At 41.6% G+C, this 12,398-nt stretch overlaps 1 protein-coding gene across 1 annotated transcript in view; it reads left to right on the top strand.

Annotated features, from left to right (window-relative positions):
- The window catches only part of LOC103772681 (ankyrin-2-like), a gene marked incomplete at its 3' end in the record, with an annotated part of 77,859 nt that extends 65,824 nt beyond the window's left edge, over positions 1 to 12,035 (top strand). The window contains exons 10-16 of the mRNA XM_008940024.1: positions 1,813 to 1,911; positions 3,184 to 3,381; positions 6,353 to 6,451; positions 6,623 to 6,721; positions 9,114 to 9,212; positions 9,954 to 10,151; positions 11,937 to 12,035. Coding sequence (XP_008938272.1) covers positions 1,813 to 1,911; positions 3,184 to 3,381; positions 6,353 to 6,451; positions 6,623 to 6,721; positions 9,114 to 9,212; positions 9,954 to 10,151; positions 11,937 to 12,035 — 891 coding nt within the window. The remainder of the gene's footprint in view (positions 1 to 1,812; positions 1,912 to 3,183; positions 3,382 to 6,352; positions 6,452 to 6,622; positions 6,722 to 9,113; positions 9,213 to 9,953; positions 10,152 to 11,936) is intronic.
- Between the last annotated feature and the right edge of the window lie 363 nt (positions 12,036 to 12,398).

The following is a 12,398-nucleotide window of genomic DNA, read 5'->3' as shown; positions in this document are numbered from 1 at the left end:
GAAATCATGCTTTTTAATGATTTAGTTCTTATTTTCTATTTAACTAGACTTCCTTGTGGAGTTCTGTGTTTCTTAGCTTGTATTTTCCTTCTTTTTTGCTCCCTCTGGAGATTTGTCCTGGTTTTTTTCAAGGGTTTGCACAATTCTGCCTTTCTTTTGCTGTTGTATTAAATTGAATAACATCAAAGTCACTATGCAGTTAGGCAAAGCGAACATCCCACGTTGATTAAAGATGTAGAGCACAAAAGGCCAGAAGCTGGAAAAAAATTACCAAATAAATAGCTTTCCTACAAATACATTTGGGTTATAGTCTTACCTTAGTAATGCTAGTGGGAATTATATATCTGAATCCCTCTGGCAGCGAGATGAAAATATACACCAGTTGTACATATAAAGACTTGATTTGGGAGTCTCTGAAGTTTCAGCACAGGAAAAAAAAAAAAAAAAAAACAACAGATAAGCCAGTTACACCCAATTCCTTTACATTGCCCCAATCTGCCAGGTGCCAAACAGCCTCGAATTCTGCTTGTGGTTTTGATCTTGCATCTGTTGAATTTCATTGCAGAGATTCTGTGGGATTTAGTGATGCCTCTGAGACAGTGAGTATCAGGACACACATAACGCCTTCACGTCTTTCTGAAAGATCTCTGGAAACAGGAGATAAGTAAGGGAGAAAAAAATCCTCCCTGCAAACCTCAGTTCCAGACTCAGAAAGGTGCTCAGTCCTTTCCAACCTGAGCATGAGGGAGGGCCTACTTCTTGGAATTACCTTTTGGAGACTGTTAGCAGGCTATGCATGCATAGCCAAAATGATGTTATGGTTGCAGTCTACAGCTACTTTTAATTTTAAAATGTTAACAGAAGAAGTAAAAACCTACTGTAGAGTTCCTCCAGACTCCAGCAAGCAGCGTATCTGTGTATGAAGCAGGGTCACTGACTCATAGTTAAGGCCGTTGAGATCTAATGAGGTGAAAACTTGGGTTTCTGCATCTTACGGATTTTCTTTTTCTGTCATTCAGCCCTAATACTCTTTTGCAACATTTTTCTTGCCTCATATTTTCGTATTTTTCTGCATAAAGTCCAAACTCTAGCAGAATTGCCTAGAATGCATGCTCCCATCTAAATGTTTCATTGACACATCTTTTGCTACCCCTGCTGTGATCATTACTGGGTACTCTGGGCAAGTCTTTGGTGTAGAGTGGTGTTCTGCAACAGAAAAAATACTGTGGAGCTGGTGGTCTCACAGCAATTTTAGCAAAGAATTGTTAGCTCTTTGTTCACCACTCAGTCTCAGCAATGAAAGGTTTTGTTCTGTTTGTTTCTCTCTCTGGCTTAAAATCTTCTTTATCCTGCTGCCTGTTCAAAAAACCCAAATAAATTCTAAAGTAAATTTTCTGGCATGAACACGTCTTGTTTCATCCCTGCATCAAAAGCAATTCAGAGGACAAGGGTTGATTAATGGAGCATCCTTGGCCCAGCACATGTTATCCAGGGAGAGGCAATAGAATCTCAAAGCCATGGAGAGGAGAAGGAGGGGAGGAGATGATGCACGCTGACATTATCCTCTTTGATAACAGATTTCAACACACAGTGGGCTTCCTCTCTGAAATCGTAACCTTGAAGTGTCCTTCACCAGTGCAAGGAAGAATAGGGATGAAACTTCACATTGTGGAGCCAGCTTCAGTTAGGAGTCAAAAAAACCCAAGCTTTTTCACACTCTTGTGGGGCTGCATTCCTGGAAGGGTGTTCCTCACAGTGCCAGGATGGACAGTTTGGAATGTGTTCATTTGTTTTCCCTCTTTTTACTTTCAGGACGGACTCACACCTCTCCACTGTGCTGCAAGAAGTGGACACGACCAAGTTGTGGAACTGCTCCTGGAACGAGGTGCCCCACTGCTTGCACGGACCAAGGTGTGTGTCTTCCTAGAACGTGTTTAACAGCTCGAGGGAACTTTCCACAGAATTTTCAATGTCACTGAAAGGACAAGGAAGATGACAGGAACGTTTCTGTTCTCCCAAAGGAAATGTATTAATGGGTAGAATGATCCAAAATAAGGTTTTCTTACATAATTAGGGACTATCCTTTCCAAATATATTAAACACTACACATGTCTTGGCTCCTCTCTGTTATATCAGACTAAGCACATGCTATACGGTGCTGCTGCAAGCACTTCATTTGTGTTGCTTCCTAAGAGTGGAGGACGCAGGGGTGGGGAAGGTGGGTAAGTCACTCCTGAGAGATGATTCCTGGTATAGATTTTCTGATCCTTCAGAAATTCTACCTAGGACCTGTGACTTGCAGCTTCTCCTGCTTGTTCCCATGGACTAATTCGGACTTGGTAAATTATTTCAGCGTGTTGTTACTGATTTCTGGAAAGCACACATCTAAGATGACTATGCATTTCCTAGAATTGCTGTCCCTTTAGTCAAACTACAGAGAGAAAAATACTTGTGTAACAGCAGACCCCAGTGACCAGCACTTCACATCAGTAAATTTTCAGAGTGCCTGGCAAAGTTAGCTGGTATCCTGTTTTTTTCCTGAAAGTGACTTGTTATACATACTAATAGCAACAACTCTTTTTCCTCTTAATTGTCTACCTTCAGTAGACAATGGGCAAAAAGATCTATTAAAGCCAGGCAGGGCTGTAAAATAAAACTCTTGCTTACACTGCCCTTCAGGTGTTACGGTATCAACCAAAGATCCAGTCATGGTAATGGTTGAAAATATAATTTCCCAGAAGCTCAGGGGTTAGGTTTGCCAATATAATTTGTTTTTTTCATTGAACACTTGAAGAAAAAAAAAAGGTTCCTTAACAAGTATGATGATGGGTAAGTAGGTGTTTTTCCTCTAATTAACAAACAACCTCTGTCTTAGTGTTATGATTAAGTATCCCCAGAACTGTCTTTTAAGTTCAAGATATGCTTTATTAAGTCATGATGCAAACCCCTTAGATTCTTCTGCTTTGATTAAATGCTGATTTTAGTTAATTATTTTATATTCCTCTAAATTTGCCTGTATTTGCTGGAAGGAGAGGGGTGGCCAGAGCTTTTTCTAGTTTTTCTTCCAGTCGGTAGCTCAGATGCAGCTCTGCTTCAGTGCTGCAGACTCAGGATGGCGTCCGTCTAGAGTGTGCCATGATCCGAGTGCGAGTGAGCAGGAGTTCCTCTGTTCTTTTGCCACAGAATGGACTCTCTCCGCTTCACATGGCGGCCCAGGGGGACCACGTGGAATGCGTCAAACACCTACTGCAGCACAAAGCCCCCGTGGATGATGTCACGCTGGATTACCTGACCGCCCTCCACGTGGCCGCACACTGCGGCCACTACCGTGTCACCAAGCTCCTCCTGGACAAGAGGGCAAATCCCAATGCTCGCGCCCTGGTAAACCTGTCCCACCTGTGTCGTGTAGCAAAGCTATCCAGGGCAGATGAGTAGCTCTTGCCAGTAAAGCTGAGTGAAAATCTCTGCTAACAAACTCCCGATAGCCTTGAAGAGTTGCAGTAACACTGGGGGTTGTCACACCTGCTGGTTGCCAGTGTTTTGTCTTGTACCGTTAGGCCTAGTCGTGGAGCACATCCCATGGCTGTAGGATCAGGTCTGGAAGCTCTACAGAGTTCCTAAAATCAAAGCCATTTCTAGTAGCTGACGCTGATGCATGCATTGGTATTTACTGAATTAAGTTTGGTTTTTTCTCTACTATATGATGTGATATACACAAATAATTTCTAAGCTTGCAGCTGAATCAGTACATTAGTTAACATGGAGAAAATATATTAAAAAGCCAGTATTTCTGCATTTATCAAATTATGCCATTCCCCTCTATTAGGTACCACTTTTCTTACTTTTCAAAAAACAGTTCTTCTGATGCTTACAGGAAAATAGGTATGATTCCTTTTGCTCACTGATCAGACCATTATCCCCTAACTGAGAGAAAAACATCACATTTGGCTTCAGGAACATATGAAGCTTCCAAGAGCCTTTAATCTATCCAAAGGCAGATGAGATTCCAGCTTTCTCTAATAGGAAGTGTCCTGATGAACTGTTAGATGGATGGAAGATAAAATACCAATATATTACACTCGGTGAGGAAAAGAAAGAGACTGTGAACACTTGAGGAGATACTTCTGCATTGCAAGAAGTCTGCCATTGCCTGCTGCATTCTGTGCTTCCACAGAACTTCCACCACAGGCCACTCTGATGTCTTCCTCAGTCTCTTGCCTTCACTGTGCCCCTGCTATCCCATCCCTTACTTCCCTGGCTTCCTTGGAACTGACTTTTTGACACAGTTTTCTTCTGCCCTCTCATTTTTCTTGGCCTTTCTAGACCCACAAATCCCATAACCTCTCTTGCTTCCTCTTGTTGTGCTTTCCTTGTTTTGTCTTTCTTAGTCGCATGTTCACTTGTTTTTTCAATGCTGTTTTTGTCCTTTCTTGTTTTTCTTGGAATTCTTCTGATTATCTTTTGCTGTACTTTGCTCAGCTACCCACACATACACATTATATGCTAGACCCCACATCTATCTTTCTTTCTTTTCTTCCATGACCAGAAATACACCTTCTGTTCCTCTCCCTCCTAGAGAAACATCTGAAATGAAGGGAGAATTCCCTCAGGCGGCTGCCTCTCTGCTTTCTTCCCTCCAGATTGTTGTTTTTTTTTCCTTTCTCTTGTTTCCTCTCCCATCAGGGACTTGTCACCTCTGGCTCGTTTACAGTATTTAATATATTAAATGACACTCACAATTTCTGTTGCTGATACATTTTTTCTACCTTCTCCTCTCCCCTGTCAAGCTGTTCCTCACTTGAATAGAAGTAGCAAAATTAAATCAACTCAGGCAGTAAAATTATGTGAGAACATGGAAACTACTGGAACAGTAAACCCCCCTATGAAATACATTGAGAGATGTTGTGCAGGAGGTAAATTATCTAATGGTTTTGATTCCTTCTTTAGAAATCAGAGAAGGCTAGTAGTAGTAGTAATAATATTCATCAGAGACCTGTGATGGAATAATATTTTTTTTCTTTTTCAGACAGATTAAATAAAGCATTGTGAATGTTTGCAAAATGATTTGGGGATACAAGCACTATATGAGTTCTTAGCTTTTTCAATTTGTATATGCTTTCAAGTACCTTCACATCAACTAGTAATTAACATTTCCCTTAATGTTAGAATTAACTGTAGAATAATCTGTCACATGCCTCTTTCCATGAGCTATGATTTCACTGATAATTTCTGTTTACCACTAGCTGATTGCCAAGCAATACTGATCCTTTTCGTTAGAAACTAGAGCAATTTTTGACATTATCTAAGAACATTATCTGTGCTTTCCACTAAAATGTTCACATAGAGTGAATAAATGTGTTTGCTTAGCTTTAGGCACACACTTAACCCACATTAACTATAATAGTACAGCAAAGAAGCTTGAAGCCAAAGCATGTATGACAGTATTGAGTATGAAGACATGCTTTGATTCGGGCCCCAATCTGACTGAATAAGCACTTCCAAAGAGATTAATATGTGCTGATGGTAAGCACAACACCAAAACCACTGTCTCATGATACAAAATGCTATCTTGATTTAAGATCTTCCCTTCCCAACCCCCTTTCATCCCTGCCCCATTGAGTCTTATTCCTGATGAGGGCTGATACCTTGTTTATAATGCTTTATGACAGCAGGGCAGGAATAAAGGACGGGTGGGCCACAAACACTTACTTAAGAGTAAATGCTTTGAATTATGAAGCCAGGGCTGAAGCAGTGGTTATTTATTTAAGATACCTCACAGAATATGCACACACACAAACATGAATGCAGTATACTGTAGATGGATGCGTAAATATCAAAATAAATACACAGATTGCAGGTTATTCTAAAAAGACAAATTGAATAAGGTGGAATCTGGATGAAGTACTCTGTTCTGGGAGAGGCAGAGAACATGCTTTATACATTTGGAAAGACACTAACTGATTTCAAAGTGGTTGCTGTCACTTCATGTATTTTCCCTGTGTTAGGCAATCTTGGGGACCAGTTTAAGTCATCCTTATGTATCCTGATGCGTGCAGCCTTCGGAACCACATACGTGCACACACACACACATACGCTCAGAAGTCACAATGGGCATGTCTGGTTTTGGGTTTTGGAGGTGGAAGTTCAGTTTCTCTCCATCACCTGAGAAGAAAGCAGCAGCACTGCTTTGTTCTGCTCAGACTGCGGGGAGGTGTCTGTAATTCCTAACCTGTTGTGCTTAAAGAACGATTGCTTCCGGTACTCTAACGCTTCTGCTCCCGGCGTGTCGGCATGGAGCTGTGTGGAAAGTGTAGCTGCATGGTTTTAACTAACATGACTGTCTTTTGCACAGAATGGTTTTACTCCACTGCACATTGCCTGCAAGAAAAATCGCATCAAAGTCATGGAACTCCTGGTGAAATATGGGGCTTCAATCCAGGCTATAACAGAGGTAGAAAAATGTTTCATGTCCTGAAGAAACATTCCTCTCTCTCCCCGTTTTTTTGCTTCCTTTTTCCTCTCTCCTACCCTGCCTCACTTTCACTTATGTTTTATTTAAATGAAGAAGCCCCTCCCCTACGCCCGTGCAGAGGAGTAAAACTGCTCTTGCTTTGTTTCGCAGTCGGGCCTCACACCAATACATGTGGCTGCATTTATGGGCCACTTGAACATAGTTCTCCTTCTGCTGCAGAACGGAGCCTCTCCTGATGTCACTAACATTGTGAGTATGGCTTTGACTAGAATCATCTGTGCGGGACCTCCTCCGAAAATGGTCTGGCCTACCGTTGTAGCTCAACCAAAGGTCACATTTTCATGATACTTTCTGACTTCATTGCATTTTAGGACAAACTAGCGTCCTAAGTGAAGATGGGGAAATGGTGATTGTATATGCATTGGAAGGCATCTGTGGTTTCATGTGTTCTTCAACATTGCTTGAGTAGGTCAAGTTTCCCTTAGAAACAGACAAAGCTCACCAAATACACCCCAAACTGTTTCCATTCTGAAGGATGAAATTTAAATCCGAATGACTGATTCCTGCTCGTATAGCTTCACTGGCTGTTGTGAAATTGAGTCATTTGTATCAGTGAAAGGGTCTAAAATGCTTAAAACCTAACAATTAAACAAAAAGGGAAAAATGTGAAAATCAAGACTTTCGTCTTATACAGGAAATTCCAGGAACTGGTGCCTTTCGAGAGAACATGCTTAGATCTAGAAAATGTGACCTTTGGGAGGTAACACAAAATGCAGAACCTGACTTACCATAGAAATAAATCAGTGTTTGTATACCAATAGCCTAGTTACCAAGAAGAGTAACAAGAACGCCATAGTTTTCTGAGCTGTATTTCATAGATATCTTACTGTTCAAATTTGTCAGTATAAATAAATATTCAATTTATGACTACCTGCACTTTGAAAGGTGCTTTTTACCAGTAAATGATATTATAGATAACTGTTCCCAACAACAAAACAGTAAAAAAAGTATTAGTAATCCTGGTACTTTGGACAAATTAGCTTTTCTCAGTTAGAAAAATCTTGAATGGAACCTAGTAAAAATGTTGAGCACACTGAGTTGTTTCCTTGAATCGTTAGAACAGACTTTTCTTGACAGAGCCTTATACTGCTTTGATACTTTTTTATAGAAGCACTCTTTACATAAAAACTTTATTGATGATATGAAAGCCAACAAGAAATTCTTGTGGAAGCAATTAAAAGTATTGTGTTACTGGACAGTCATGTGCAAGGTTGCACACTTTACAATTTATGCTATACAGGTGTCTTGGCTTTTACTTGGTAAGTTGAAGTTCCCTGTTGAATTAGTTTCCAAAAGCTGAACTGTTTTTCTAATTCAAGTACAAGAGGGTCTTTATAGAAATTTGATCTTTAGTGTGTGTCAAACATAAACTTTATTCACATTTTAAACAGCTCATTCTTCAGGTAATGAAGTTTATATTGCTGAAGTGCTCTATTAAGACCTGTAGCTAGGGTTGTGGGATTTTGTTTGTTGCCTACTTACTAATCACAGCTGGTAACAGAATTTTAATTGTAAAATGAGAAGATAAATCAACTGCTGGTGAAGAGGGTTTGCTTTAATTAGAAGTTTGTAACAATAGGCAAGCTCAGGCTGCTGCTTTTCCTACGTCTAGACAAAGGACAAGAAGACATGATTCCTGACTCTGATGCAAAAGAACCTGACCAGAGTGTTCATTTTGGCAATAAACACCAATAAGTGATTACTCCTGCTGTGTTGTTGTAAAATAACAGATGAATACAGAGCTCCTGATTGCAGAACTGTCCCAGTACCCAATGTACCAGGCACCTGTGAGGTGCACAGGGACTGTTTTAGTCCACTTCAGGACAGCACACCCCATGTTGAACAATGCAAAGTTAAGCTAGAAACACCATTGTCAAGGAATACTCACTTTCAGTGTTCCTTTGCAAAACGTAAATGCTCTGAATGTGTCATCTCTCCTTCATCATCCCGATCTGAAATTCCACATCGCTCCAGTGAGCTTTCCAAAATGTCATATTCTCCTTCAATTTCTGGGCTGCAAAAGGCTTGAAACAAGATTCATTTCATAGCCTGCAGACAGAGCCACGCTGCCGAGCACAGATTTTACACATTTCATATGCTGGCTCAGTTGTGCACGGCCACTGCAAGGCCTTTTAGTGCTGCCAGCTCCACACAGCGTGCAGGAAGAGACCATCTGGAAAGATATCCCTGTCCATCTTGAGGCTCACGTGCCTCACAGTCCCTTGGGAGAGTCAGGCTCAATGCATTTCTATCTCCTGCACGGCACACAAGCTGATGCACCATTATGTAGAAAGCTGAACATACATGACCAGGGGGCCTATATGGCAAAATTTTCTGTAAGCCAGGATTTTCATCCTGACTCTCCATAGGGAGATTGTCTGGGATCACCATGTTGGCAAACCACAGCTTGCCCAGGCCCAGCGACACCCTTTTGAAGTACCTGGTGCTGGGTCCAAAGCCAGCTCCTCAGCTGGTGGAAAGGCAGGTGTCTGCAGGAGCCGACGGGGCTGGAATTTACACTGTCGGAGCTTTGTTTCTTCGTGGAGGTTGAGGACACTAAAATGCTTTTGCTTTTCTGCAGCGTGGAGAAACTGCATTGCACATGGCAGCACGTGCTGGGCAGGTGGAAGTTGTTCGCTGCCTCCTGAGAAACGGGGCCCTGGTCGATGCCCGAGCCAGGGTAGGTGTTCTGCTGGCAATTTTTTTGTTGTTGCTTTCTCTTACTCAAAAACAGCAGAAGAAGAAGAGGAGCAATTTCATTTTTATTTGATCTGTTGATGCAATATTAAGCATGCTTAAAACCAGCCCTGCAAACATGGACCTATTTATGCATAGATCTTCTGAAGGGAATGTGTGTGGCAGGCTGACCCTGGCTGGGGAGAGAACTGGAAGGGCAAAAGCGAGAAAATCTGTTGACTCAAGATAAAGATAGTTTAATAGGAGAAGGAGAAAGGAAAAAAAAACAAGCCAACCAACCCACAAACTCAGGTAGACCCAGTCCAATATGCCTGGCACAGACCAACAGTAGCTGCTCTGTCTGAGCAAGGAGGTGCACAGCCATGACCTAAACCCAAACATCAGAGGTTCTCATAGCAGTTGGTGCCAGGTTTTGAAATTAAGGGGACTGTTTGTAGAGCACAGTAGAGCTGTTGTAAAACAAACTGAGGACACAAAGGTGTGCAAATGATGCTCACACTGATGTGCTCTTGATAAAAGGAAAACCAAATACTTCACTGTTCTTTCCAATAAGGCATTGCTGAAGGTCATGGCAAAAATTAACCCGCGACTCCACCATTACTGCCTTTTTTGGTAGTGTTTATTATTATCATCCTATGGTTTTTGCATAGATCTATTTGGATCAACCATAATGTGTTCAGGGTGGTTCTGCCTGCACTAATTATCTACTTGATTTGAGTTGTAGGAAGAACAGACACCACTGCACATTGCTTCTCGCTTGGGTAAAACGGAGATCGTCCAACTTCTGCTCCAGCACATGGCCCACCCTGATGCGGCCACAACTAATGGGTACACTCCATTGCACATCTCTGCCAGAGAGGGACAAGTTGATGTTGCATCCGTTCTCCTAGAGGCCGGTGCCTCACACTCCATGTCCACCAAAGTAAGACAAAACGCTTTACGTCTGTATTGAAATTGAACTGGTTTGGGTCTTTTGTTCTTACTTAATCAACAGGGATCCAACAGACTCAAGTAATGTATCAGAAGTTAATAAATTTTGATATATTTTGCTGTCATCAAAAGTCAGGAGTTTGGTTCCTGCTAAAGCCAAATGCAAATCATGATATACACACAAGGTCCCAACATGTTTAAAATGTTCACAAAATCCTGGTTTCTTTTTTCCCCTTTGTGTTACAGGTAGGACTTTTTTGGCCAAAATTTTAAAAAAAGACAAGGAGATGATGATGACACTTTTTTAAATGAACAGTCCTCTTTAGTCTTCAATATGTTGTTTATTTAAATAGTAAAATAATTCTGGTCTATGCCAGCTGAAAGTAATGTTCCTAAAACATGAAGTCAATATCTGTCCAGTTGCATCTAATGCTGAATTGATTAGTGGTTCTATAAATGAGGTGTCATATGACACAATAGGACATTTTGTCTGGGGTTATAAAAGAAACAGTCTGCAGAATCATTATTGTTTTGTTAGCCAAAAATGTTTACCAATAGATTCCTAACAGAGTGATGAACCCATGGGAAACGCGATAGCAGTAAATAGAATTATGTGCTAAGATATATACATTTTCCAAATGTATCACATGTGATTAAGTGAGAGTCACTTAATTTTCACTATTCTTTTAGGTCTTAAAAAAGCACCCCTGATATTACAGCTGGAGCTTAAAACATTTTTGAACCGTGGGGTGTCTTCCAGGGTTTAGAAGACTAAACCAGCAATTTTCAAATTATGATCCACGGATTACTGGGAACGCTTGCTGTTCTCCTTTTATCCAGCTGTTAAATCACATTAAAATAGCTAAAAATACACTAAATACTTTCCTAATTTCCCATATTGCTTTATGGCAATTGCTTTAGTACTACAGGAATGTTCTATAATTATGAATAGGAGAAGATGCAGTGCACTAGATAATCTCTCTACAAACCTTGTGATTCATGAACTGAAAATGTTTGAGATTCCCTGACGTAAACTCTTTTTGAGGTGGGATTAATGGAACGAGATAATGATAATGATAATAACTGTTACATACCACTTATGTGTCAGGTCATTGTAGCTCCTCAGAATTACTGCCAGGACAGCAGTGCAGTCTGCCATCTACTGTCTTGCATCCATGAGTTTTCTTTATCAGTTTTTTTTTTAAATGAAAAGGACAGGCAAAGAGCATATTAGTTTGACATAGACCTTACACCTGCAGTTGGGAGGCTGCAGCAGAACTGTATGGATACATCAGTCCAAATATAAATCGTCCTTCAACAAACTCTAAAGCAGGAATAGGAGTTTGGAGCTTTTCTCACTGAATTTAGCTGGTGTTCCATTGTTACTGGCAACAACTGATACCTGATACAGGAACTATTTCTAAACTTGTCATCAAGAAACTAAACTGTGCAGCTGCTTTGGAGTAGAAAATTGAACAAGTGCCTCCTTTGCCCATACCCATAGCATCTATTGGTAGTAGTAGAGTCTCTGTCAGATAAAATGTCTGTGTGTCTGACAGCACCAGCATAGGAAACAGTAATGAAAGGGAAGGTATTTTCTTTATTTCATGCTTCTCAAAGTGCTTTCAAGAGATGATGCTTTTTCTAGCTACGGCTGTTGATTCTGCAAGCTGGAATGTAGGTTGAAGAGTAAGGACTTAATACATAGTTCCTCAAAGAGAGATGTCAGCGTGACATTTAACGCAGCATCTGCTTTTTCTCTCCTGGAATATTCCAGAAGGGATTCACACCTTTGCATGTGGCAGCCAAATACGGGAGCCTGGAAGTGGCAAAACTCCTGCTGCAGCGCCGTGCCTCTCCCGATTCAGCTGGCAAGGTACTGCTGGGAAACGGGGGGGAAAAAAAGGAGCCTGAAACATTTTGGCTTCTTCCTTAGGAAAGAGCCATGTGGAAGGTGCACACAGAAGGGTGCAGCTTCTTTCACGTGGTGGCTCTGTCTTTCTTGGGGTCCCATCACCACCTTTGCTGGGGTGATGGTTGTGGACATGAGCTCCTGGGGTTGGGGTCCCTGGCAGAAGGGAGAGCTGAGGGCAGATCAGTGCCTGTGGCTCGGGGAGCGCCGATTCCATTCAGTCGCCCAAACTGTCGAGAGTCCCAGTGCATCGACACGGGGGCGGGGCCCGCGTACCCCCACGGGGCGGGCTGCGGGGAGATGCTCACCGGGCTTATAGCCGGGCCG

Source organism: Merops nubicus, unplaced genomic scaffold (genome assembly GCF_000691845.1).
Source record: "Merops nubicus isolate BGI_N331 unplaced genomic scaffold, ASM69184v1 scaffold13225, whole genome shotgun sequence".
Classification (NCBI taxonomy): domain Eukaryota; kingdom Metazoa; phylum Chordata; class Aves; order Coraciiformes; family Meropidae; genus Merops; species Merops nubicus.
Note: the sequence above shows the minus strand (reverse complement) of the source record. Positions and strands in the feature narration are given on the sequence as shown.